The following is a 26,441-nucleotide window of genomic DNA, read 5'->3' as shown; positions in this document are numbered from 1 at the left end:
GAAGGAGATGTAATTAATCTCATTTTCACCCATGACAAAACTGAGGCGTCTGCAGACACCCACTTTCTTGTCTAACCCCAGCCACAGTGGCTCTCTTCTGGCCACTGTCTCATCTCACCAAATGTCCCTGCGAAGCACTTGAGCTGCAGGTCTTCTTTTCCTCTTGGCCTGGTGTACCATGGCCTCTCAGGAAATTTGGTCCTATGGGGCAGGGGCAATCTTTCTCACCGCTGCAGGGAGCTGGCTGTGCCACCCTCTGAGCTGACACCTGGGTCCCCACCTGTCCATCTCAAGCCATTCCTGATGCGCTCCTGCCTCCAGAGTCTGGGCTTTCTGTTTTTAGATGGGGCACAGGACTGTCTCCCTACACCCCTGATGGAGCAATGATCAGTGGGTGCTCACTGGAAATCATGGGAGGTTGGCTGGGCAAGAGAAGAGGACTCTTTCCATCTGCATACCTAGTTGCCAAGGGGAATAGCACCTAAGCCAATGTCACGTGAGCAAACACCTGTCTCACTTAACAGAAGCAGCTGCGTTCCCGAAGAGCTCTTTACAAATTGACTCATTTAAAATTTACTGGGGAGTCCCTGGTGACAAATCATTTTACCAAATAGAGAACCCTTTGGTAAAGAGAATTATCATGAAGATAATGAGTCTTCTCCATTTTCTAAACGTCCAATTGCTCAGTGCTGACCTCAGAGAAAGAATCAACACCAAATTTTGAGACAAGAACGGTGAAATCTCTTTAAGTCTTATCACAAAAATGAACTAAAATTTCAGCAAAAACTGTTAACATTCACAACACTATCTTCCCCCTCTCAGCAAGACGGTTGTAGCTCTTTCACATCCATTTATCTTGTCTGACCCTTAGGATAGGATAAGTAGCCAACAACCATTATCTGAGTTTGACAAATAAAAAAATGGAAACAGAGGGGTTAAGCACTTGCCCATGGCCTCCCAGTGACACCATCAGAACAATGTAAGATTCCTTTCTCTTTCGACCTCTCCAGTCCTAAAACATTGGAAGAACATGCCCAGGCCTATGAAAGCATGATGTACAAAACTCCAAGGAGAAAATGAATGGTTAACAGGACACCTATCCATTCCTATTTGGGAGGGTTCCTGGGGACCAAAGGCATCGTCTGCCCCACGTGCGTCCCCAACAGACAGACTTACAGGGAGTTGGAGTGAGAGCCCCTCAACAGTGGTGTGGAACCCGTGGAACCGTTGTGTGGTAACTTTGGTGAGGAAGGCAATGAAGAATCGGTCATCTCCTCGATGTCCGAATGAGAGGATGCAGACTTGGGGGACTTCTTCTTCCCAAAGGCTTGCTTGAAGGAGCTGCGTAACTGAACATACAAGACTGTCAGCCAGGCAGGGGCGGCAAGCAACACTCAGGCCTTGGCAAAACCGAGACATGCAGACAAAAGAGCAATTAATTCTCCCATGTTTCCCTCCCCCCACCACCAATGACAAAGGTTCCCAACAGCTCTCTCGAATCAGTGCAGTAAGGGAAGAAGAGTTATCTGGTGCTGACAGCTCAAAGGACTGGACCTATGGGTGACATTCCATGCCTACTCCTGCTTTGAGGCTAGATGCCAACAGCAAGACAGAGCCTGGCTCAGCAGATGGATGGCGGGAGGATGAGGTTACACAGCAACAAAGCAGGATGCTCAGACATGGTGACGGATGCAGAGGAGATTAGTCATATCAATGGATGGGTTAGCTTGGTATCTGATATTAACGTTGGTCTTGCTTACCTCATTGACCTGCCAGGGAAAACGCAAGCAAAAATGGGGAAGGGGGAGGAAAAAAGACAATTTTTAACAGAGAAAGCCAGTGACAGGGAAAGCCTCGGACTTTTCAGACATAACATGGCCAGTAGTAAACACCACACACAGAGGAGGTTGCCGGTAGGAACACGAATCTTCCAGAGCATTAGAGGCATCTTCCTTCATTATGAAAGGAAAGGAATAGTGCTTCTGGAAGTCCCTACAATCCGAGTTCTTCCAGCCTCTTTGGCTGAAATGACTGCCCCCGACCTTCCTGTGATTCTCACCCTTTTGTCTCTTAAGGCCTTAACTTTATTTTTTTTGGCCTGTGTGTGTCTTCTCTTCTCAGCGAGAATAGCTTCACTGCTGCGTTAGTCCCAACATGGCTGTAGAGCCTTTGGAGAGATCTACTTAGGAGTTCCTACTGTCCTTGTATACACATAAGATGACAGAATAAGCAGGGACTTAGCCGTCTCACTTGTTACTCAAAAAAAGTAGGCATTTGTAAGAAATGCCTTAACTATATTGGGAAAAAGGAACTAGCATATCACAAATTCCCCAACTCATGCGATGGATCTGAAAACTCCAATGAGAACAGAAAGAATTCAAGTGCAGGGTCTTCTCTGAAAGCCATGATAAGCACGTATTTTTCTAGACCAAAAAAAAATTAAGTTTTGTCTTGAAAAAAGGTCTTTTAAAAAGTAATTTCTGTTTTACTAAAATCTTTCTTTCCTTCTGAAAACATCCTGGAGGTTTTCTTAGCCATTAAGAAATTCTGAAACAGGCCATTCTGAACTAGTTAATGGGATTTTTTTCCTAACCCATCGGTGTTACATCCATAAGGAATGGCAATGTCCCAGTGTGGCTGATCGAGATCCCATTTCCTACTTTTCATCAAATTTCCAGGTACAGAAACAGAAGGATCTGGCACACAAACCATCAACCTAAAGCCTCTGGTGAAGGGCCAAGTGGAAGAGGAGATTACCAAGATTAGACAGAATTAAGTTTTGAGATCACCTGAAAAATGCCCATTATCCAACTTCCCCAATTCTACCAACAACCAAGACCTGTCCTAATGCAAGTAAGTTTTAGTTCTTGAATTGGAGAATGGATCAACACTGTTTTTCATAGAAAATAATTCTCTCTCATCACTTTGATAATCAAGTCAGACCATATTTTACCAAGAGTATATTAGAAACAGCAACATATGTTAATCCTATTTAAGGCATAGCGAATGAGTTGACTAAAAGCCATTAGTAACAAAGAAAAAACTTCATCAAAATGATGAGAGGGTCACACTGAACTGGCCTTTTTGGCCTTATAGTCTTCTAGTGCAAGTCGTCAGTAACTGAAATTACTCAAGCTCAACTGCTCTATTGCTAGACCTCGCCACCCATCCAAGATAACACAAAATGAGGGAGAAGTGTATGGAATGAATGAGGACATTGAAGCCACTATGGAAACATGATGTTGTCAGCACTGGTGGATGGGGCCCTGTGAGCACTAGCCCACTCCAGATCAGCCTGGAGTATCCCTGCACTGAAGACAGGGAGCAGTAAAGGTCAATCACAGCTCCATAGCCTTGACACAACTAAAAAATGGGTGGGTACAAGGGCGCCTGGCTGGCTCGGTCAGTGCAGCATGCAACTCTTGATCTCAGGGTCCTGAGTTCGAGTCCCACATTGGGCACAGAACCTACTTAAAAAAAATTGGGTGGGTGGGTATAATATTCCCAGGAGAATGGGAAAATACTGCTCAACACTCCACTGTACAGAAATTCAAGTGGCTCACTGGGATTATGGAAACACGGAGAAATAATGCATTGGAGACCAGGTCTACTACACTTGCCATTTTGAAGTACAACTCACCAGTTTAAAACTTTTCACTAACGCCTAATATCTACATTATGAAACGTTTACTTACAGGACATGGTCAAAAATTGTTCAAAGAAAATTGGTTTCATGCTATCATATGCAACTGTGTAAAGAAACAGATAAGGAATATGGATAAGGATGGGATAACTAGCAATACACACTCCAAAAATAAATAAATAAGAAGAAACCACTGAAGAGTAATTTTGCTCTAGTACCTGGAACTTTGTGGCTAACGTTATGAGGAGGATGAAATGACACGTATATGAAAGATGAGTATGTCACATAAAGTCTCATGGAACAGAAAAACTCCAAGGTGGTGGTACTTTCGTAAGTCCTAGTGCTTGGCTGAGCACAACACTGAATTTGGTAGAAACATACCCAGAGGTTCTTTGGATCCACTCCCAAAGGTCTATGCTCTGGGCGGGGAGACACATTGGTCTGTTAGTACCCACGAAGGTCTCTAGATGTATACTCACCCAATTCTTTCTCTTCTTTTTCTTGGAATCACTCTCTATGTTGCTGCCCACACTGGAGTGGCTGGTAGCGCTGTTAATGCTGGAGACACTATCAGAGGAGTGCTGTCTGCGGATGCGGAGGTCTGCAGACTGCGAGGTACCGCTTCCTGGGGACCCAAGGCAGGAGATCAGCTGCTGCCGCCTTCAGCCCACTCCTCTGCCCCAGGGAATGACTCCTACAGCTAAATCCACACACCCCTGAGGATCGCTAGGTATTTCCCATTTGACATCACCTTCTGCTCTCAGCGGCTGGTTTTAAGATCCTCGAGCAGGTACATGTTATGCCCTCTTTAGTCAATTAAAGCAGGGCCCAATTTTAGCCACTCCACCAAAAAGAGGTCAGGGGAGGCTTCGAGAGAGAATTCTCAACCCGCCCCCCGGCCCCTGCCAGCTCTCTTAAGCTTGAGGCAGGCACCGGTTATGTCTTTGAACGGTGGCAGTCATGTGTTGTCGGGGCACCACCCTGCCCCACTCTGTTCTATATGCTCCTGCCTCACTAGCCTTCTCTTGGTCCCTTGGCAATGCCGAGCCCGTCTCATCTCAGGGCCTTAAAGTGGGTGAGCCCCTCCTCGCTTACTCGGGCTGGCCAACTCTTGCTAATCCCTCCCATTTCAACTCTGTCATTGCGTTTCAGGAGACCTGATATCTGAAATAACGGTGATGCCAAATAAAGGGTATGGCCAGTTTCCCGTGCAAGCACAGAACGAAACCCACAGCCTACTCTTTAAGAACACTGGCTGCAGAGTCAGAGAGACCTGGGTTGTAGCCCCACTTCTGTATCTTACTACTCTGCGACCTCTGGATGGGACTCTCGGCCCCGCAACTCAGTGTTCTCATCTGTCCAACGTGGAGAGGACCAGCACCGCACTCATAAGGTGGTCACGGAAGGAAAATGACATCACGAATGATTTACAACACAGAGCAGAGTGCTTAGAACACAGTGAGTGTCCCGTAAATGCCGGCTGCCACTGTGACTTCTACCATCAGCAGGTGTATCACACTGCAGCGGAAGGGCTCTTGTCCTCACAGCCCCATTTGGCCCCCCAAGTAAGATACAGAAGCACGAAGCAGTTTACTCAGAAATACTTCCCTGGATGAACATGAGATGCTCGTTTCGGGTTGGCCCGCATCCACATGTAAATATCAGAGCCTGATAAGGGCACAGGTGAAATTAAGTGAAACACTTTTGATACTTTGCCAATAGAAATAGATCTCCTTCCGTTCTGGAAATACATCGGGGAAGAGGCTGAGCTGGAAGAGCTCTCTTCCTAGGGCCCCGAATTATGGACTGAAAGCGTTGCCTCCCAGGACCCGTCGGACTGACAGGGACACGCACCCCGGGGCAGGGAGGCTGTGCCCCATGTTGCCAGGGGAGGGTTCCTAAGGGCAGGCAGATGGGGCTGGAGACTGCTCCTCTTTTACCTTTGCAGGTGAGCTCCGGTGTGTTAATGACCCCATTAATGGCAGCCTGGGCGGCTGCGTTCTGTTTCTTCAGCAGCTCAATGGTTTTTCTTAACTCATTCAGTTCTGAATCCTGAGGAACAGCAACAAATACTGGTCATCATACAATCATCCTGTACAGAGTTCAAATGAAGAGCAACTCGGTTTCAGCATGGGAGCGCAGGCAACGAAGGAGTTCCACAAAACCTCTGTCCTGTGCGTTAGGCTGGATCAATTTTCAGTGGGCATAGAAGCACGCAAAAGCAGCAGAAATAGGTGTGCCTGGGTGGCTCAGTCAGTTAGGCATCTGCCTTCGCTCAGGTCATGATCTCAGGGTCCTGGGATCGAGCCGTGTGTGGGGCTCCCTGCTCAGCAGGGAGTCTGCTTTTCTCTCCGCCCCTCCCTCCTGCTTGTTCTCTCCCTCCCTCTCTCTCAAATAAATAAAATCCTTAAAAAAAAAAAAAAAGGGCAGCAGAAATAGGGCTGTGAGATGTGGACGGTTGCTGCCACTCCACCACCCCACCCCCATCTGGGCCGTATTTGCGCACAACAGGGTGCAACTCTTTACGATTCGACTCCAAAGGTTCAAATACGCTAAAATCTATACCGTTCTCTGGGGCAAGAGAGAGTCTGATTTGGAGGTTTGCTGTTAATTCTAAGCAGGGAGGAGTGCTTTACCTTTTGCTCAGCTGTCATGGTCAAACTCTGGAGCCTGATTGTCATGTTTCCAAGACTCTGTTCAAAGGCCGCCACCAGGTGAGCCTGGAGGAGGAAAGACACAGCCTTAGATTACCTTGCAAGGCAAGAGGGCCCAATGGGTGCTGGGTCTTAAAGGCTGAAATCCTCCCTGGGGCCACGTGGGTTAGCTCCCATCTACTTCTTCAGCCCCTGGAGCCCCACTCCACACCTCTCTTTGAGATCCAGTCACTCCAGCTTATTACGTCCTTAAAGATCCTGTGCTTCTTCCTGCCTTAGGTCCTTTATACCTGCCTTCCCCTCTGCCTGGAATGCTCTTCCCCCACTAACTCCCTGTCTGATTTTTATACATCCCTCTCAAGAGATCTCAGCTCGTATCTTCATGACACCCCCAGATGGGCTGGTTCCCTCGTGTTCACGCGCAAAAGCATGTGGACGGCTGGTCTATGTGCATTTCGGTGTCACAGTGAGAGACAGAGGGACTCTTGCGACTGCTGCCTCACGTCTGTCTCCTCTGCTCCCCTGTGCTTTGTTCACCAAGTGCCAAGCTCACAGGAGAGGCTCATGTCGAGCATGTTTGTAGAAGGGATGAACAAAGTGGCTGGCATATTTTGCTTGTTATAATCTGGTTAATAAAAAGCCACCGAAAGGCCCAGCTGCTACCTCCTTGGAGAAACCTTCCCCTGTTCCTCCAGGGAGTTAGGACTTTCCCCCAAGGCCCCTCTGTACTCTTAGACACCTCTGTTAGAACACGACATCAGACACCCCACTATTTCATATAGTACTAAAACATCTTGAAAAATGCTGCCAATTATAATTAAAATATGCATCCCACTTGCAGAGATGTTAAAAATGTGGGGGAAAAACATGTATCTCAGAATTGAGAAACGGGATGCTTTTCTGTCTGCCCCTTTCTCTGCACCCCTCTTCAAGGACAAGATGCAACCTCATGTCCTAACACGAAGCCTCCTCCTCCCTCCACAGAGCAGCAGGTGATGCACTGGTTGGCTGACTGCGGGTCCTGATAATATGATTAAAATCAAGAATAAAGAGTGGACAGGAGAGCTAATCCTAGTGACTGCAGTTTCTCCATCTTAAAATGGGTGCAGTATCTACTTTCCTCCCAGGGTTATTGTGAGCATTAATTAAGTGAAACAATACAGGTGAATATAGGTCTATAAACATAGGAATGAACGGACACTGTGGGGAAAGGAAAGGGAGACGTTTGGGATTGAGAAAGGGACAAAAGACAGGATGAGAAAAAACAGGTGGGGAGAGATCAGGAAAGGGTCTTAGGAGAGGGGTGGGCAGATGCAGGAGAAAGAGAAGAGCCAGCAGAGGAAATGTGAGTCTTGGGAGGAAGGAGAAGTGAGATCTGATCATGTGGTATGTAACATTCTAGAAGAAAAGAGGGCTGATGTACTCCGTGAAGAATCAAAGGGCACAGCCAGGGGGCAGGTGGGGCATTGTCCTGGGTTGTGAGGAGGGTCAGCAGACATTTGAACTTAAAGAGGAGAGATCGGAAAAGTGAGGAGGCCTGTCACTAGACTCCATCATACCGGAACATACTGGATAAGACATCTCTAGCATAAACTATTGGGTCTTTTTTCCCAACAGCTGTAGGAGTTAGCAGGGAGCAGGACCTCTTGTAATAGAAATGTTCTATGGACTGCCCAGTTTCTTTCTGAATGCACGCTCTCTCCCTATTAAAAACTGAGAAAATGCTGTTGCATTTTGAAATCAAGAGATATGCTTTAATTTAGTTTGCCTAAGAGAATATGGTAGAACCAAAGCCAATCAATTCAAGACTGTTTACATAGTGGATGAAGGGAACAGGGCCAGGGCAAGGATGTTGAAAAGAATTACTGCTAACCCTGCATTTCAAAGGAACGCCAAGGTCAACTTTCAATGACCGAATTTCCATTTATTTCAATTCTTTGATTGCCACCCAGGATTCTATTTGTGGGCACTCATACTTTCTATTTGCTTAAAAACAAAAACCTGACCCCAAGAAGACTGCTATTGAGAAAGTGTTTTTGCAAACTCAAGAAGCAGCCACATTTGCGCTGAAGAACCAGAGGTTCGCATTTTGCTGCCGAGAGAAAGGACTGACTTTGGGTCACGAGCAACTGAAAACACGGGCTGAGAGGCTGTTCAGAGCCTGGTTCAGAGCCACACAGCTGACTTCTTACCAAGTGCCATTCTCACATTCCCAGGAAAACAAACACGAATCGTATAAAAACACCCAGAGAAGGTGGCTTTGAGTAGTTTGTCCTAGAAAAACAAACACAGCTTGGCTTGTGAGGAAGATGGCAGACAATAAAACACGTTAGTGAGGCCAGTGGTGTGTGGTAAGACTAAATATTTACTTTCAAACAATACTGGATTCAGTGGCTTTGGTGAGGAGCAAAACATACTTTTGGAATAATGGTAATATAAGGGATCTCACTCAGACTCTTCTGGAACAGAAGGTAGAGTTCCAAATGGCCCAATGTAAGGCCCTTGGGGCAGCACCAGGTCACTGGAGCAATGAACCCCTGTTTTTTTGATAAGTAAACTAATGACTATTTTTTGAGTAAAAGGGTACCAAAGGACAGTGGTAATTCTTAACTAGGGGAGTAGCTCCAAATCACTTGGGATGGGGGTTGCAGTCAAACCTCACATTTGGATTATATCCAGATTGGCTCACTGGGTTTGGGGTTGGTCTTCGATTCGAATGGTACCCAGATGAAGACTACTCATAGAAAAATACCTCTGGGGATTTTTTTTTTTTTAAAAGTCAGGCCTAAGCTTCAAAATCCAGATCTCACGTCAATTTCTGATGTTCTTCTGATAGCATTACTGCTGGTGGAAGAAGCAAAGAGAATAAAGAAGGATAATGATATCACCCTGATATGGGAGGGTGAGAAAAAATTCAAAGACTCCCAGAAATGTGAGAGAACTCAGGAGAATGAACAATAGTGAGAGAAGTTACGAGTTATTGAGCTTGTAATTAAGTCAAGTACTGCACGGGGCACTTCATGTGCAGACTTTAAAGAGAAATGATTTCCTTTAGTTGACCCAGGCTTCAGCCAGAACGACCTGGGCAAAAACCCCAGGTAAATGATTCATTCGAGTATTGACTCAGCTTCCTGGTCCAGGGAAGACAACCTTTTGAAGTTGCTTTTCATTTTAACAGCATATTATGGGGTCGTGCAGGCTGCTTTTGGAGAGGCTCACACACAAGTGTCTGTGAGCTCCCGGCAGGATGCCTTGCCTCAGGGGCATCTCCTCACCTTCCAAAACCTCAGGCTCTGCCCTCCGAACATCCGCCCTCACCAGCTCACAGCTCTGCAGGGGGGCTACTTTGCAGACCAGAAGTCTCTGCCTCTACTCTGACCCCCTAATCTTATCACCACACCACGGTCAGGAAGCTCCGTGAAGAGCAAACCGAACCGCCTCACTGCTCCGCTTAAAACACACCAGTAGGGCTCCACTAACTTCAGTAGGAAGCCCAAACTCTCCACCTAAGAGCTGAGAGCCTCTGTGATGTGTGGACATGCCCCTAGCTTTTCTTTGATGCCTCTCCTCCTCTCTTCCGTCTCCCCCCTCCCCTTGCCTCTTCCCCATATCCAAGCCATAGATTCTAATTACTCACTGAGCTACTTAAGAGTTTCCAAATGCACTAAGATCTTCACCCTGGGCTTTTGCACAAATACACTTTGCACTCTGGTTAGAATGCTGCCTTCCCATGCATCCTCCCCTACACAGCATCCCTCAGATGCCACCTCCTCCGGGAAGTCTTTCCTGATCTCCCCCCCTCCCCCCGACACACACACACAAGACTGAGTGAGGTGCTCCTCCTTACATATTCCCACAACCTTCTCCCTTTATCTCTGTCTTAAGAGTTATCATGTCATAGCAAAACAGTTTTGTCTCTCTGCGGTACCAGAGAAAGCACACAAGGATGACCGTGATCGTGCTTGCTTTGCTGTTGAAACCATGGTGCCCGGGGCATAGTTGGCACTTAAACAGTTGTTGAATTCAATGCTGGTTGGCAGCACTTCCTGAACACGTAATTGTGTATATTATAATTATAGAACAGTCAGCTATTTCTTTGAAGCCTTAGATTTCTTTCTTTTTTCTCCCCCCACCCCCACCCCCACCCCGCTGAAGATGAAAAGTTTCGGAAAGAGGAAGAAAAGGGAAACAAACATTTCTGAGCCCTTAACATATTCCAGTACCGACCACACGACAACCCGGAGAGCTGAGGCTTACCGTCCACCACTGCACAGAGAAGCCAATGCAGGCTCAGGGGTTAAAGACGCTGCCCGGAGCGCAGAGCCAGGAAGCGCCAGAGTGGGCGCTCACACTCACGAGGCTAAAGGCTCCCACGGGACTGCTCCCACGGTCCACAGGGGCAGGCGGCCTTGACGTCATGTCAGAAGGGAGCAGGGGCTGCCCCCCGCCCGTGGCTAGCACCCAGTATCTGTACTCACGTTTGCGGTCAGCTGCGTGGTCAAAGCTGAAACCTTTTCCTGTGAGGCATCCAGCTCCCGCCGCAGTTTGCGAATCTAAAGGCGGCAAGGGACAGAGTTGCTTAAGGAGCCTGTTCCCAGGCTGAGCGGGGCGAAGTAATGGTTAATAGCGAAGCGGGAAATCCAACCAGCAAACTGTTCCTTACCTCCGACTGGCACTTTTCTTCTGGCTGTAAGGAAATCATAAGGGAAATTAGACCAGTTGAGGAACAAAGAACGGGGCAGTGTAGCCTGTGGGGAACACCAGACTGGGATGCTTACGGCAGTCCTGAAGAGTTACAAGTTTCTTTCCTGGTGTATTTTTCTGGATAAACTGGTTCAGTTGATTTGACCAATCAGAAAGGCCAAATACGAACAGCATATGATTATAAGAACTCAGGAAGAATGAGAACACTCCGACTATTTTGGCTGTGAGGAGCCCCCCTGCTCCCATGTGGAGATGAAAAGGCCAGGAGCTCAGAAGAAGGCGTGACGAGAGGGGCTGAGCCAGGGTCGGGATGTCCAAATATAGCAAATAAAAATACAGGTTTAAGTCCATCCCATACTACACTGGGGACAACTTATACTAAACAATTATCAGTCGTCCATCTGAATTTGTAACGTGACTGGGCGTTCTATACGAGATGTGGTGATCCTCGCTGGAGGACCGCTCATGGGCTACGCGCCCGTTTCACCCCTCCCTCCCTTCTCTCTGAGGCACTGCCCCAGGAGCAGCCGCAGGGCAGGAAGGCCTCCCAAATGAGGGAGGCTGGGAGCCCCCAGCAGCCAGCCTGCTGCCTCCCCGGGTTGTGAGGATCTTCCCGCTGCCCCACCTCACGGCCCCCAGTTACCTGGGACTCGGGGAGGTACGGGTGCAGCCTGCGGGGCCCTCTCACTGGGAGAGTCTTCCCTACTGGGCCCTATGTATGCGCGGACACAGCTACCCGCCAGCCAGGGACTAGAAGGCTACCCCTCTCCTCCCCGAGAGGGAACCTGCAACAGCGGGAACCTTTCTTTCCTTCTCTTTGGGTTCTCATAAAAGATGACACCCCCACATTCTGGGGCAATGTTGCAAGCGTTCCTACCTTCCGTCCACTCCCCCGCCCTCCATTCGCACTTCCCCAGGGGTGGGGCAGTGACTTGGAAGCCAGGCAGGCAAGTGAAAATCAGTAAAGACTCTTTTTTTGTCCTTGGGTCCTAGATATGTGTCCTAATCCAATGCTACCAGTGACAAATCTGTTACTTTAAAAAAATCAGCATCTGACTCTGGGGTCTACTTCTCCATTAGCTCAGAATGCAGAGCGGTATGATTCATTACACCCCGCAGACCCTACACCCATCAGCTGTGGCAGGTGGAGGGCTGGTTCCTGTCCGATCTCCCCTTGCCCCCTGCTCCCCACCCCACTGCCCTGACTCCTAATCCTGCCCAGGAGGGCCCTCCCTCCAGCTGGCTTCTAACAACAGCAACTGGTTTTTAGGAATACTGGGGCCAAACCATTTAATCCTTCCAAGAGCCCTACAGAGTAGGTCTGTATTCCTTCTGAGGCACAGAGAGGTCAGACCTCGCCTAACGTCACACAGCTGGACGATCTCATCTAAGAAACGTCTTCGGGAGAACACTGGGAGATGTCCTCAGGGCTTACTCTTCCCTCTCTGGGACTATTCATCCATCCCTCTTTGTCCATCTGTGTTCATCTATTCGTGCCTACTACCACCACCTATCAAACATTTATGGATATCCTACTATGTGTCATGCACTGTGTTAAGAACCCGGGGTACAGCTGCGAGCATGACTAAGTTCCTCACCTCAGGTAGTAAGTGGCATTTACTGAAAGCTTACCACGTGCCAGAGACTGTTCTAAGCCCTTTCCGTTCATTATTCATTTAATCCTCATAACAACCCCCTGAGTAGGTACGAATACTATTCACTTACATTTTGTAAATGAGGAAACTGAGGCACAGCGAGGTTGAATAATTTGCCCATGGTCACAGCTGTTACGAGGCAGAGCTGGGATTGGACCCAAGGTAGTCCGGCTCTACAGTCTATGATCTTAATGAGCACATTTTCCTACTCTTTTACTACAGCTACATTCTCATGTTGAGGCCTTCCTGAAATCAGGCCCCTGACTTCGGAGTCTGACCCAAAGGAGAAAGTTAATGGTGAGAACGTCACGGCGATCCAATGTTTGGGAAGCTAGCGGAGGTCTGTCAGCAGGCTGAACCATCCATATAGGATGAGCCCTGCCTCTAAACACTTGTGTCCACGGGCCTAACCCCCTTTCCCATACCTCTGCCACTGTCTGTCATTCTGCCCGCCTGTGTCTAGGGTTGAGCCCCTGTTCAAGACAGCAGCCTGGAAAATCACGTGTTTTTTTATCTTACCCCCAGTTGCTGCTCTTCTGTACATCTGGGAACTCTAAGTGAGGCCAGGAGCCTCCCTCCATTCGGCAGTTCCCCCAGGAACTCAATTGCCGCCCCCTACCGTCCAGGAAAGCCAGTCCAGATGCCAGATGTGACCCCTTAGATTTTCTCTACTCCTCGGCAGGCAGTTGTTTACCAACTACCAACATGTGGCCTTTTCTTTCCTTTGTAATTAAAATTACAGGCGATTTTTAGCCAGAATGAGCATTCTTGAATATCCAAGAATTAGGTATCAGGGAAAAAAACCCTATTATTATCCAATAAGGGCCTTTAAGACACTCAGCAGTTAAACAGGCTCTTAGGTCTGGGTTGGTGGCAGCTTAGGAAACCCCATTAATCTCCTTTTAGACAACAAATAAGAACTTGTTCACCTTTACATTTACAAAGGTACATGAGTTTCAGAATTCTATCATTGCCAAGAGGCGAATTAGAGGTAAGGGACCGCACGCCCATGCTGGGAGGTAGCAGTGTAGCCAAATACAGTCTGGAACCAGCAGATTACTCTAGCATGAAAACATTCAAATGTTGGACTATTTTTTTCTTATAAATGTCTACAAAAATAACCTATATGCTCAGAGAAGGCACAGGTAAAGGAGAACGTTCGACTTGGTGAATGTCAGAGGTTGTAGGCACCCCTGAGAACCTCCCCCCAGCTCCCTGAGAGCAAGGACAAAACTGACAGATACCCGGAATAATGAGGTCCTTTGTACAAAGTCACACAGTGAGAAAAAACAAAGACAAAGCCCTGGGTCTCTGGCTATCTAGTTAAACATGGAATTGGAAGATTATTCCTAGGTCTCTGGTAATGTGTGAATTTCTATCAACTCAGAAAGAATCATTTGAAATTTCCTGTCCACACATCGAGAACAGGAGCTACGGAAAGGCGCCTGACTACAAGGCCTTGCAGTGGTCTGCACGAAGGCAGTGTGGCCAGGAAACGCCAGGGACGGCTTCCTCCATTTGAATTCTCACAGCGGAAGAAGCTCAAGCTCTTTCCCTCCGAGGCTGGCTGATGCAGGCCAGCCCCTGTTTTTCACTCTTCCAAGAAGAAACCCTCTCTGTGTTGACAGGAAACTCTGGGAACTCCACCGGGAAAACAAGGGGCTTGGGCACAGCGATGTCTGCCCTAGATGCTCTGCACCAACCCTGTGAAGGTAGAGTCTCATAACCCTAGGTGTCCTTGAGCGCCTCTGGCTTCCTCCTTCAGAAGCAGGCTCCTCTCTCCACCTACATCTCACCCTTGGGGCTTAGCCCAGAGCCCAGCACAGACTGCAGGCCAGTAAATCCTGTTCAAGAAGTCAATCTGGGTTTGAAAGTACCATCTTGGCATCCATGTCACAGATTTCCCTCTGGAAGAAAGGACTTAATGTATGGACTAGTTGACAGAAGGTCATCTCTATGCTTTCTCAGTAGACAAAGGCTTCAATAATCTCTAAGAAATGAAAAAGTGAGGGTTCTGTGATGACATTTCAGACAAGATGACTGGCTGAGGAACAAGGTGTTCTGGAGGGGGAGGGGCAAGGTGGGTAGGAGCAGAAGAGATCATTTCAAGGTCCTTCAAGTCAGACCATGTCAGCAGTCACTGAAGTCTGTTTGCTCGCTATAGGCCTAAGAAAGAACAGTCAGGCCCTGGTCTCTTTCACTTGATTCCGGGATGGCCTTTAGCTTCTAAGGGGCCACAGAGTTTGTCCTGCTACATATATATATCCCAGGAACCTGGCATTACCAAAAAGTTAATTACTAAAACATCTGTCCTCCATGGAATTAAGGGCTAAAGAACTTCCAATTCTCTATTAATAAAATGATTTTCTTCCAACAGGAATTCCCAAAGTAAAGTTTTGAAGATCAACAGTTATGCATATAGCTATAAAAAGGCAAGCACCCCTGAATAAATCCAGAACCATATTTGATGTATGTGGCTTTTGTTCCGTAGACGACTCATTGATGATAGCCAACACGAATGACAGCCAATATCTGCTCTGTGCTGTGTGTGCCCTATATTCAGTGCTTCACATGCATTTCCTTATTTCGTTCAAGCCTATTTTTTGAACATCTACTATGTGCTAGGCTTTGTTGTAGGTGCTAGGAATAAAAACAGAAAAAGTCCTTGTCCTCAAGGCATTTATCTTGTAGTGAAAGGTCATCTTCCTAACACTGAATCCTCACTACAACTCCACAAGGTAGGGGCCGTTATTCTTTCTACTTGACAGATAAAGAAACTGAGGCAGACAGAAGTTGTTCAAGGCCTTTCTTTTGGAAGGCTACCAGCAGGTGGCCAAGGCTTCTCACACATTCTGCCTGGTTACCACCCAAAGCACAATGCCACTTTAACAAAGGAGTCAGTTCCTGATTTACTGGTTGACACATTATAGTCAATAGCTCTTTGTGAATTTTCAAATCTTGTTCCCTAATTAATCGAGCCCCTTACAATGGACATACTTTCTCTAGGAGAAGCAAGTTTATTTTCTATTTTATTCCTGACACACTTGATGAGGGAGCCCCAGTTCTCATGGTCATAGCTACAGAGCACTGACTCATACTCACTGTAGAATAAATTGATGACGTGCTGGAAACCAAGGAGAGCAAGGATCCGTGAACTATTAAAAAAAGAAGAAAAAGGTGAATCGCACAGCTGGCTACCATGGAGACAAAAAGGGAGAGAGAGAGAAGGAGAAACTCAGCACCATGGGGTACGACCCGGTGACTTAATCCCACCCTGACCCACCTCATCCTGGTCTGGTGACAGGTCAGAGTCAAATAAGGAATAATTTGCTACGGGAGTCCCTTTTCTTCCCCTACAACCTCTACGTACTTTTTTCCCCTATGGAAATACTACATGATTACTAAATAAAGATTTTCAAGGACAGAGAAGTGTTAAGAAAACATATTCACTGCCACGGCCCGCATGACTCATAATTCTGTTACCCACAGGCAGCCTGTGACATGTTCCATCCCAGCACATTTTACTCCTTTCTTCTATTCTCCTGCATTCCTCTAGAGCTGTGATTGGATTGCGTATATGTTTTATACCCTGCTAGCATCTGTCATGCGTGCTGCACAAAGATGAGCCCATTACTATGAACAAGGAGACTGGCTGTTGGCCACAGTCAACTTATTCTAGATCACAGAACGCTTGTCTAGAAAACATCATCTACTGAAACAGAGGTTCTTCTTTTGATTTCTACCATGTGCACAAAATGACAAGCAAGTGGTGTCTTCTTTTCTGTTTCTGACTGGTTCTTTTAACTTAGAACCCTCTTCAGACCCTCTTTGCACCCCTTCCGGCCCCCGGCCAGTGGAGATATTTTATTATTTTTCTGTAATTTTAAATCGTGGTCTTTCCTAGGACTAAGTATTCTGACTTCTCTTTCTGGAAACCAGATTCTTTAATGACATTTTCTTACTAATCTCTTGATAACTTTCTGAAAGACAAAAATATGCCTGTGGAGACATCAGAGACGCTTAAGTGGGCACAGCTTTCCTGACCACAAGCCGAACACTCTACCTCCCCTGTGGTCTTGAGAGTGGGAGGCTTGGGAATAACTTTCCACGTGCACTAAATGGCTTACACTTACCACCCAAGAAGTGAACTCAACTTGAATCAGCTTTGGGCAGAAGCTACCTGCCCACAAGATATCTGACGAACAGCTCAGCCCACCACCCAGGTGCCTTCACACTGTCTTCCCGTAAACCTCCTGACCTGCTCTTCCTTTATGTGCTCCTAGCCCATTCTGACTCCTAGCCCATTCTGACTCCCGCGCTGCTCTCTCTTGTGTGCCCTGCCTAGCACCTGGCCTCCTCAGAGTCTCTGCCTGTACAGTTCCCTTTGTTTAGGATGCTTCTCGTTTCTGCCTGTCCAAATCACTGGGAACAGTCAAACAACGCCTCTCCATGGAGCCTTTCCTCGGTTCCCTTACCGCCTGCACTGGATGCACTTCCTCCCTCTCTGAACCCACCCAGTTCTTGACTTGCCTGTCTGGCCCTCTTCTCTCCTGGAAGGTGCCTGCTCTTCTGAGGCTATCGCTACACCATCAGTCACATCCACCTTCCTTAGCAATGCCAGGGTTCTAGATCTTTTCTTTTCCTCCATTCTTCTGCCATCCATGACCTCTCTGGCCCACGCCCCGTAAGAAATCAGTTTACGGCGTTAATGGCCAATAATGGCTTTCCGTGTTAATATGTAGACACAATAGCAGACGCCTCTCATGCCCCAACCGAGTGGCCTAATGTTCTAAAGGGGTAGGTTACTTTAGCCCCATGACACGGGCAGTAGGGGCAGATTATGCTGGAAGCCAACTGGGGGAAGAGATGTGGCTAACATGCAGCCACCCTCCAGCTACGCCTTTCCATCACATCACCTGCTCAGCCAGCACAGGGCTGCCACATGGAACTAGGCTGCTGGAAAATGGAAGTTTGTCTCTTCTACCTCCCCAGCTCATACGCACAAACTTACGGACATTGCCCTCAGCAATATCCTGGTGCAGACCCGGGGACGCAGGCGAAGAGCTCATCTGGCAGGCCTCAGTGGAGGTAACTCTTTTTCTCTGTAATTAACTCCTCTCACTTGGTAAATAGCAATAGCAAGGCTGTGGTCCAAAGAAAGATTCCCTGATTTCCAGGGTCAACTCCAAACTGAATGAGGCTTGCCTGAACCATTGCAGTGGGCCTTGCTCCAAGTGAGCTGGACCAATTCAGAACCCGGGTTTGCTTCTGGACAGCAAAAGGCACACAAGACTTACAAAGCCAGAACGGCAAAACCACACCATGCTTTTTCCGCCCTGTACCTACACCTCCAAAATTGTGAAGCTATGAGGAACCACAGAGACTTGTCTAGGCCATCTCTGCACCTGAGGAATCTGAAATCCAGAGAGGTTAAATGGTCTGCTTAAGGTCACACAACGTTCAGGAACAGGATCTGCTGACCGGAAGTATGGAGACTGTTTTGCCCTTGAGAGACCTGATTTAGGGGTTTCTGGGGTTGTTTTATTTTGGTGGTGGTGGTGTTTGGTGAAGCCTTTTGGTATGTTTTAAAATGGTTTCCCCAGCCCCTCATCCAATCTACACAGACACAAAGCTGGAACCAAATGAGCAAAAAATTGCATGTTTGAGAAAAACATGTTTTCACCCCTAAGGTACAGGCGATTATACATACATGCTCTAGACAGAATGAAACAACTGGGCATCTTCTAGCCAATAAGGCAATCAAAGGCCTCTGATGCCACACTTGGCATCTCACATGTATCTTCAGCTTCATACCAATCAAAGCACTTTCTCATGTATACTACTGTTAGAAGTGATCCTCATCACTTCAGATAACTTATAGGTGATATTCCCAGACAGGGCAGGAGTTTGTACCACTAATACACAAGAGAGTAAATTAAGATCAGAGAGGCTAAGTGAAGCGGCCAGGCACACACAGCTGGTTAGGAGCAGAGAATGTGCCTCTGGGCACTGTATCCTAGGTCTTCTCCACTGCTGGTACTATCAGAGGTACTAGCAGTAAAGAACCTCCCTCTGAACCAGCAAAGGAAGCAGAACTGAAAACAGAGAACACACCGATGAAGGATCTGAGTCCGCCTCACAGAGGTAAGTAAGCCCAGCTGTGACCAACAAGGCAGAACCAAATGTCAAGGGAGGACTGAACAAGAAGACAGAGGGCTGACAGTCGAGAGTTTAGGACCGAGTCCTGGCTGCACGAAGTCCCCAAGGCACTTCTTCGGTCTCAGTTTTGCCATAAACAAAACAGGGATGTAAGGGCCCTTGGGGAGAAGGAGAAAACAAAACATGACAGTTGTAACAATGGCTACCATTGACTGAATACTTACCATAAACCTCTTTCAAAGTCATTTTGCATTAGATGCTTTCCGGGGATTTATCTCACCTAATCTTCACTTCAATCCTCTGACGCAGGCACAATTATTTTCTACCTTGTAGTGAACAGGAAATAGGCTGAGCAGGGTCAGGTCCCTTTCCCCAAGTCTCTTTTCTAGCAGTAGACATGCCAGGATTTCAATCACAAGTATAACTCAGGGGCTAGAAACCCAAGTGAGTTGCAGATTTATTTATTAATAAGCCGCTCTGTTCCTATGGATTCCATATGAACTGCTTAAGATTGCACTAGCAATTAGGGATGATTGGTAAAGTCCCTGGGCAAAGACATCCATTTTCAAAATGCCTCAAGCATCTCCCTAAATGTATGCTATTAAAGTTGACTCTAAGATTGCATAATGTATCTGATGGAAATTAATTTACCTGAAATAACTTTGAAAGGTTGCATCTGGGCCATGCCTGTACCTAATCTACATATTTATGACTCCCACTTCCTTCAAAATGGAAAGTGCTAATTAAATCCCACAAAAACCTCACCCAAGCACTTGTGCTAATTCTTCTTAAATTTCTATCCTGCTTTCTGGCATATGACATACCTAACTGACTCCTGTAAGGAGGTTCTGTTTCGTCCAGACATGAGATGTGAAATTTTCCCCATTTCCATAACCCTGGGATTTAGAAATTCAAAAGGCAGGGGGAAGCCTTCACCCAGTGGAATTAAAAACACCTAACTGCACGAGCTCTATTTCGCTTTTGTAATGTAATAAGTCCTGGAAGGAATAAAAGCAATTTGACGCAACCTTCCCAAAAGATGAAAATGTTATGTGTTCACAGTATATCGACAGCAGTCCCTACCCTCTACCCCCCAAATTTGATTTTTACCTCTGCCCTTTAGTTCCACGTCACCATGAATCATTAGGGTTTATAAAAGTCTAGACACTGCTTGTGGGCAAGCATTTTTAATCAATGTCACTTTGACATCCCAGATATTCCACGGTGGTGCTGCCTGACAGCTTGATTCCAGATGGAATAAATAAAAGCTCTCTGATGATGATACTGCAATGGTCCCGGATCTTTATGAGGCGAAGTGTGCTTGTTTGGACAAGTTTCAGTCCTGAACATGGTTCACTCAGGTACACACGACAGAGAAGATGAATATGGCCCAGGACGCACTCCATATGTGCGTCGTCACCAGGCGGGCTGGGGAACGCTCTGTGGCCATGCTTGGCTAGCTCACGGGATAGAAAAAAGTTCAAGACCAACTGCCTACTCCTTCACCTTCGGGTCAACGTATCCACCACTATGACTGCCCGGGGTGGTTACAACACGCATTTCTAGCTCTTAAATCCAGCAGAACACTCTTGGCAACTCTGGCTCCACCTGTCCTTAATCCTCTGTCCCAGCAGGTTCCATATATGGATTTGCAGACTGTAGCTCACGGTAGCTCACTGGGTGAAAGTGACACATAAAGCAGGGTGAAGGGAGTGATGTCGCTAGGAAGATGGACCAGGGGGCAAGTGCCCTGTAACTAAACCCTTTACCCTTTTTATAAGCAAGTACACTGGGCAAGAGCAGAAACCTTTATTCTGTTTCTTTCCCTCTCAGCTTGTGTAGGGATTTCTTAAACAAGACAAGTTTGGGGGCACCTGGGTGGCTCAGTCAGTTAAGCGCCTGCCTTCGGCTCAGGCTGTGATCCTCGAGTCCGGGAATCGAGCCCCACATCTGAGCCCGGCATCGGGCTCCTTGCTCAGCAGGGATCCTGCTTCTCCCTTCTTGGCCTGCCGTTTCCCCTGCTTGTGCTCACTTTCTCTCTCGCTCTCTCTCAAATAAATAAATAAAATCTTAAAAAAAAATAAAACAAAACAAGACAAATTTGTTCTCTCCTCCGAGGAGGCAGCTGGGCTTCTATTTCCCCACTCTCACAGGCGCTGGGAGCAGAGGGAAGCACCCAGGACTCCCTCCCACATTCTCCCCCATTTTTGTCTGTCACTGGCAAAAAGGCACAACTAGGGCTATGGCCGTAGCCCGGGCTCCAGTTGCTCTGAGAGTCCCCATCCCCTGGCTGGGGAGCCCCAGCTGCCAGGACATCACTGCTGACGCGGAGTCTACAGGCTAGGACATGTAATGACATTACCGGGTGAACATTTATATCTATGGCTGAATTCTCATAATTCCATGAGCTGGGTACTATTACCATTCTCATTTTGTCAGTAAAGAAACCAGAGGCACAGGGAGGTGAAGTAACTCGTCTAAGATCAGATACCGAAGACGCAGGAAACTGGAATTCAAACCCTGGTAGTGTTACTCCATATGCTTAACCACTAGTCAGTGAGTACTGACTCCAGTGTCCTAGCATTCCCAACTTCGGGAAGAAGCTTCGGGGGTGGGGCTGTCCCTCCACAGCGTTTTCACCGCTTGCTTCCCTAGCTCCCACCCTGAGTGAAGGAACAAAGGGAAAGAGACATGAGCCGAATTAGGAACAGGACTGGCAACGATGCCCACAGCTACTTTCTCCCAACGTTCTGATTAAAATGAGCAAAACAGAAAAATCCAACCCCAAACATTCACAATTAGTGAGCAAAGAAGGAAAAGGGCATACCTGAAGGAAAAGGGCATAACTGAATAAACTTAAAAAAACTGGTGCTTGAGAAATAGAAAATTCTGGAGTGGAGAGGCCGGCTGCCCACAGGCCCCCAGAGCTACACGGGTAGGTTAGCACAGAGAAATGAACTAACTTTCCAGAAACTCAGTCTGCCAAGATGGTGAGCCAGCAGCTGAACCTCAAGATGGAGGCACATGCCAAGAAGCTGTGGCCCAAGCCCAAGAGGGAGAAGCCTCGAGTGGAACTCGGTCAGCTCCAAGTTCACTCATGTTTCTTCAGCAGCCTCTTCCCCCTACAAGGTGAATGAAGAGCCAGACCCTGCTATTCAGCGTTCCCCAGCCCCAACCCCCAGAGTGAGTGATGGAGGTGGAAACACTTACAGGTGGGCTCTTGCATCATGAACTCGGTATGGAGGGCCATGAACCACTGTTACCACCTCTCACTTGGTAAATCGCAATAGCAAGGCTATTGAGACGGTAACCCTCCTTGCTTACCTTCTTCAAATCCATCCCGGAAGGAGCCCGAGCGGCTCATGGTTCGGCTCTTCTCATCCAGGGACATGGAGCTATTCCGGAATCGGCTATCGGTGTATGGGTCATACTGCCCATCGGCATTGGAGAGGCTGTGGGTCCTCAGCATGGTTGGGTTGGACAAGCTCATCTGGGTAACAGTGGTGGGACTCGCTGGAAAAAGAGAAAGGGAACTGAAAGGTTGGAAATTCACGTCTCTGTCCAAATCCTGGATGGGGACGACAATGGGACTGATTAGTATCGGCCATATCTGTTGTCCCTGCCAACTTCCCTCCCTTGTCTGTTTTCTAGAAGGTTGTCACACCAGCATTTGAATAACACACTGAGAGCTAAAAATAAGGGAGGAAAGGTGGGTCATTTCCAAAGCAAGGCTCTGGGCCTCAGCTTTCCAACTTGGCACGTTCCGACAAGCCAGTGTCACCTTCCAGGCATGAGCTAATTACTCAGTCCTGGGCTCATCTGGAACAACTCCCTTTAAAGCCAAAGCCCAAAATAGTCCAACTGGGCTTTTGATCAGATGGGAAGCATTTGTGCATGACAAGAAACTCTTGCCTCAAAGAGTTATGGCTGGGAAAGAACAATATGAACACAGGTCTCACTGCCTCCAGTGGGGCATGCTCGTAATGGCACCTAAAGAGCTTCAGGGCAAAGGGGCACAACCACCTTGGCCCAAACAGGCTTTTTCATTAAAACCCTGTCCATTTCGGGGCGCCTGGGTGGCTCAGTCGTTAAGCGTTTGCCTTCGGCGCAGGTCATGATTCCAGGGTCCTGGGATCGAGCCCCACATCGGTCTCCCGGCTCAGCAGGAAGCCTGCTTCTCCCTCTCCCTCTCCCCCTGCTTGTGTTCCCTCTTTGGCTGTCTCTCTGTCAAATAAATAAATAAAATCTTAAAAAACAAAACAAAACAAAAAAAAACCCTGTCCACTCCAATAATATACAGTATTTCCAAAGTATCTACTTAATTAAAAAGGAAAAGTTAAGCCTTACTTGATTACAAGCCACACACCTGTCCTTAAAGACTCCGTGTGTATTATTCACAATATTCAGAAAAGGCTGCCTTTCTAAAGAGCAAGATGAGAGTGGGCAAGACTTTCCCCCACCCTCCATCAGCCTTTGAAGGCTCAAGCTCCCATCCTTTCTGGTTAATTCTAGCCAGGACGGATCTTCCCTTTTTCTAACTATATATAATACTTGCTACCTGATCATAGTTGGTTTTTACCTGGTTTCATATAAAGCTTTGGATTGTTCCCTTCTACCCTGTTTATGAGTCTGTGTGGGTGTGTTTGTCTCTCTGAAAAAGAATCCATTAACAAGTCAGCAGGGGCTGTCTTACAAATTCTTTTCCTTTCCCCACTGTGCCAGTCAAAGCATTATGTCAGTAGTAGGCATCTCCAAGAATACTTGTTCACTCAAAACCGGATCTTTATTTTCCACCTTAGTAGAGCAATGCAGAGGACCAAACTCGGGATATGCTGCCACTTCTTCAGATATAAACCTATGTCTTCAGAGGTCTTAGAAACAATACATTCTTCTCAAAAATGGAATGGTTTGCTCTTTGCTATGAGCCTACCTACATCTACCACATGAATAAATTACTGATTAGAGTAACAAAACCTTTTCTCTTTGTCGTTCTTTTGCTCTCAACTGCCTATAATCATACTATATTGCTGAGGGCTGATCAATATGGAGAGTGATATGACCGCATGGCAATGACCACACGCCTCCTTCAAAATACAAGATTAACTTCTGCCCCACGGAGCTGATCCCCACAGCTAATGATCAGTGGCTACTCACCAAGCTGGGAAAAGTTGAATCTTGTTCCGGAGGGAGACGTTACACTGGAGCCAGAGGAAAAAGGGGAATTGGCAGCGGGGTCCTGCAGGCCTCCTGCAGAGTGGGACCGTAACCATTCTTTTGCGTCTTCTTGGGTGCGAAGCTGGGAGGTGGGAGTATACCTGGATAGACAGAAATTACGCTGGGATTAACTATGAACGACGCTTATGAAAATGAACTCCGGGGAGCTGATGATAAATAGACAAAAAAGAAAATGCAGATCCAAAGATTATTATTAAAAAAAAAAAAAAATCACATCACTACACATCCTGAAACTTATGAAGTTTCTCCAAACCTTTTTTGCTACTTGGCTGCCTTTGGGGAAAACTGCAATTCTTTTCAGTGTGAAGGGAATACATAAAGGGAGCAAGATCGGTAAATGCTCAAAGGAGCCGTCCCTGGGCGTATCTGTAACATGTTGATTCATGATAGTGTCATTTCAAAGCCCCCACCTTGACAGGACTGAAGCAACAAAAGGAGCTGCTGTCAGAGCTTCGAGGAAGTTTTAATTAGATAGCTCGTGGCATCTGCATTCTCGAGAGCACGTTAAGTGGCCGCAAGTCCCAGTGTTTCAGAAACCAGACATGCTGGAAGGCGTGAGGACACCGATGCTTAGGTTCGCTGCAGTGTAGCATCAGTACGTCTCCGTAACAGGAACCCCAAATCACTGGGTGCCACAGAAGTCATGGGGTCCACCTCCTCATTTATTAGGTCACGTTATCTGGTAATGGTGTATTCAATGTCTCCAATGTGCTGGGTGCCTTCAGAAACATCTCGCCAACACCTCCCACCCACCCTGCAATGCAGATGCTATTTTTCCCGTTTTACATTCAATGGGGGGGGGGGGGGGGGGGGGCTGCCTCAAATCACATGCTGAGATTTCAATCCATTTTGTGTCTGATTCCAAAATCCATGCTCTTCTCATCATGCCTGCAGGCAGCATCTCAAATTTCTGAAGTGCCCAGCGGCCAGAGTACCTTTGGACTTATACACAGATTACCGTGGGGCAACTACTGATTATGGAACCAGAGGGATTCTTTTGACTCAAGAAAAGGAGTTGCTGGTGTCTTGGCATTGCACATGAATGTGTAGGGAGGGAGGGAGCTAGAAGGGAGAGACAGAGTGAGAGGGGGCAAAAAAAGGTTTCTCCCTTAATGTTTCTGCTATTGGTGATGGACAGACAATTTTCTAGGTCACATCAATTGCACGAAGAGAGCCTAGCACATATCTCTATTCTGAAATTTAAAAAAATAATTTTAAAAAGCCAGAGCTACATCATTTTGATAGACTAGCACTACTGAAAAAAATATGTATCTATAACTTAAAAATGTTCCTATTTAGAGGGGCTAGCTTCCTAAAAAGTTACTATTTAGAGGCAACAGCGGGGCATCCATGTCAAACTCATCTTGAGAGTGGCCATGATCTAAGTATTAGCTTGGGTGCTGACAAGAAGCCCTCACAGGCACAAAGAAAACTTAAGCACAAAAGGCCTTGCCACCTCCCCCGCTCCATGGCCGCAGTGCTGAACTTCCTCCCGCAGGACGTCTGATGGAGGATTTTCAATACTTTTATTCTTAGATTCTCAGAATTGGCTTTCCTCAAGTTCCTACTGAAAGGCAGCATTGATACCTACCTCCCATTACTGCTCAAAATGCTCTCAGCCTTAAGAGCTGCAGGTTATTAGCTACAGACATACATGACAGCAATGAAACATTTCATTCCAAGTTCCTTTTTTTTTTTTTTTTTTTGCAAAAGCACTTAATGCTTAGTGCAGGGTGAAGCAAATGCTACGAAGAACGAGGTGTTTAAAGAGCAGGAGAAATGACAGCCGCAACCATCATACAGTAGGACCATGGGGCAGGCGTTAGAACTGGAGTCCCTCTGGTTGGCAAAGTGAAGGAGATGGCGCGAGCAACGGTGACTTACAGCATCTTGCTTAACCAGGACTTGCACCAAAAATGAGCCATGACTTACGATGAATGGAAGGACATTCCTTCCTGGTAGTCTTTTCTTTACACCAAAGCCAATCACACCCGTGTCTTGTCAGGGACCGAAAACTGACACGATTTTCGACGAAAATATTTAGGAAGGGCAAAGCATCTGCCTTTAGTAATTTTCTGTGGCCCGAAAAGTTAAATATTTTCCAATTTGGGGGGAGATATTTCTCTCCTTTGTCCGTGTCCTGGCTAACCAATGTGCTATGAGTCACGTCCTTTCTCTTGGGAAGACAGCCGTGAGCAGAATGGTCAGGGTGAAGAGCTCGTCGACTGAACCCGCCGGTCCCACGAGTAGCAGTCACTGCTCTCTGGGCTTGCCCAGGGATGTTCTTCATGAGATGGTTTGCGCCACAGTAAGCCTGAAAAAGCACAGCCCCTGCCCAAGCAAAAAAGCCAACAGATGGAGTGATGAGAATGAGAGGGGGCCGGGGGAAGC

At 47.1% G+C, this 26,441-nt stretch overlaps 1 protein-coding gene across 11 annotated transcripts in view; it reads right to left on the bottom strand.

Annotated features, from left to right (window-relative positions):
- Positions 1 to 26,441, bottom strand: part of NAV2 (neuron navigator 2) — a 387,753-nt gene that overhangs the window by 34,103 nt on the left and 327,209 nt on the right. For 7 of the 11 annotated variants that reach the window (XR_003517395.1, XM_027579093.2, XM_027579097.2 and 4 more), the window contains 10 exons: positions 23,970 to 24,130; positions 22,140 to 22,328; positions 15,759 to 15,811; positions 10,961 to 10,984; positions 10,776 to 10,850; positions 6,280 to 6,363; positions 5,584 to 5,695; positions 4,123 to 4,268; positions 1,761 to 1,769; positions 1,177 to 1,349 (listed from right to left, as the gene is read on the bottom strand). Coding sequence is in view for 10 of the 11 variants with exons in the window: in XM_027579093.2 (XP_027434894.1) it covers positions 1,177 to 1,349; positions 1,761 to 1,769; positions 4,123 to 4,268; positions 5,584 to 5,695; positions 6,280 to 6,363; positions 10,776 to 10,850; positions 10,961 to 10,984; positions 15,759 to 15,811; positions 22,140 to 22,328; positions 23,970 to 24,130 (1,026 nt within the window). In the remaining variant the exon portion in view is untranslated. Of the gene's footprint in view, positions 1 to 1,176; positions 1,350 to 1,760; positions 1,770 to 4,122; positions 4,269 to 5,583; positions 5,696 to 6,279; positions 6,364 to 10,775; positions 10,851 to 10,960; positions 10,985 to 15,758; positions 15,812 to 17,170; positions 17,182 to 21,477; positions 21,566 to 22,139; positions 22,329 to 23,969; positions 24,131 to 26,441 lie in introns of all 11 variants that reach the window. The other 4 variants (XM_027579094.2, XM_027579098.2, XM_027579096.2 and 1 more) reach the window with 2 other exon arrangements.

Source organism: Zalophus californianus, chromosome 11 (assembly GCF_009762305.2).
Source record: "Zalophus californianus isolate mZalCal1 chromosome 11, mZalCal1.pri.v2, whole genome shotgun sequence".
Lineage (NCBI taxonomy): Eukaryota > Metazoa > Chordata > Mammalia > Carnivora > Otariidae > Zalophus > Zalophus californianus.
The sequence above is the reverse complement of the archived record's forward strand: the minus strand, read 5'-3'. Positions and strand labels throughout refer to the sequence as shown.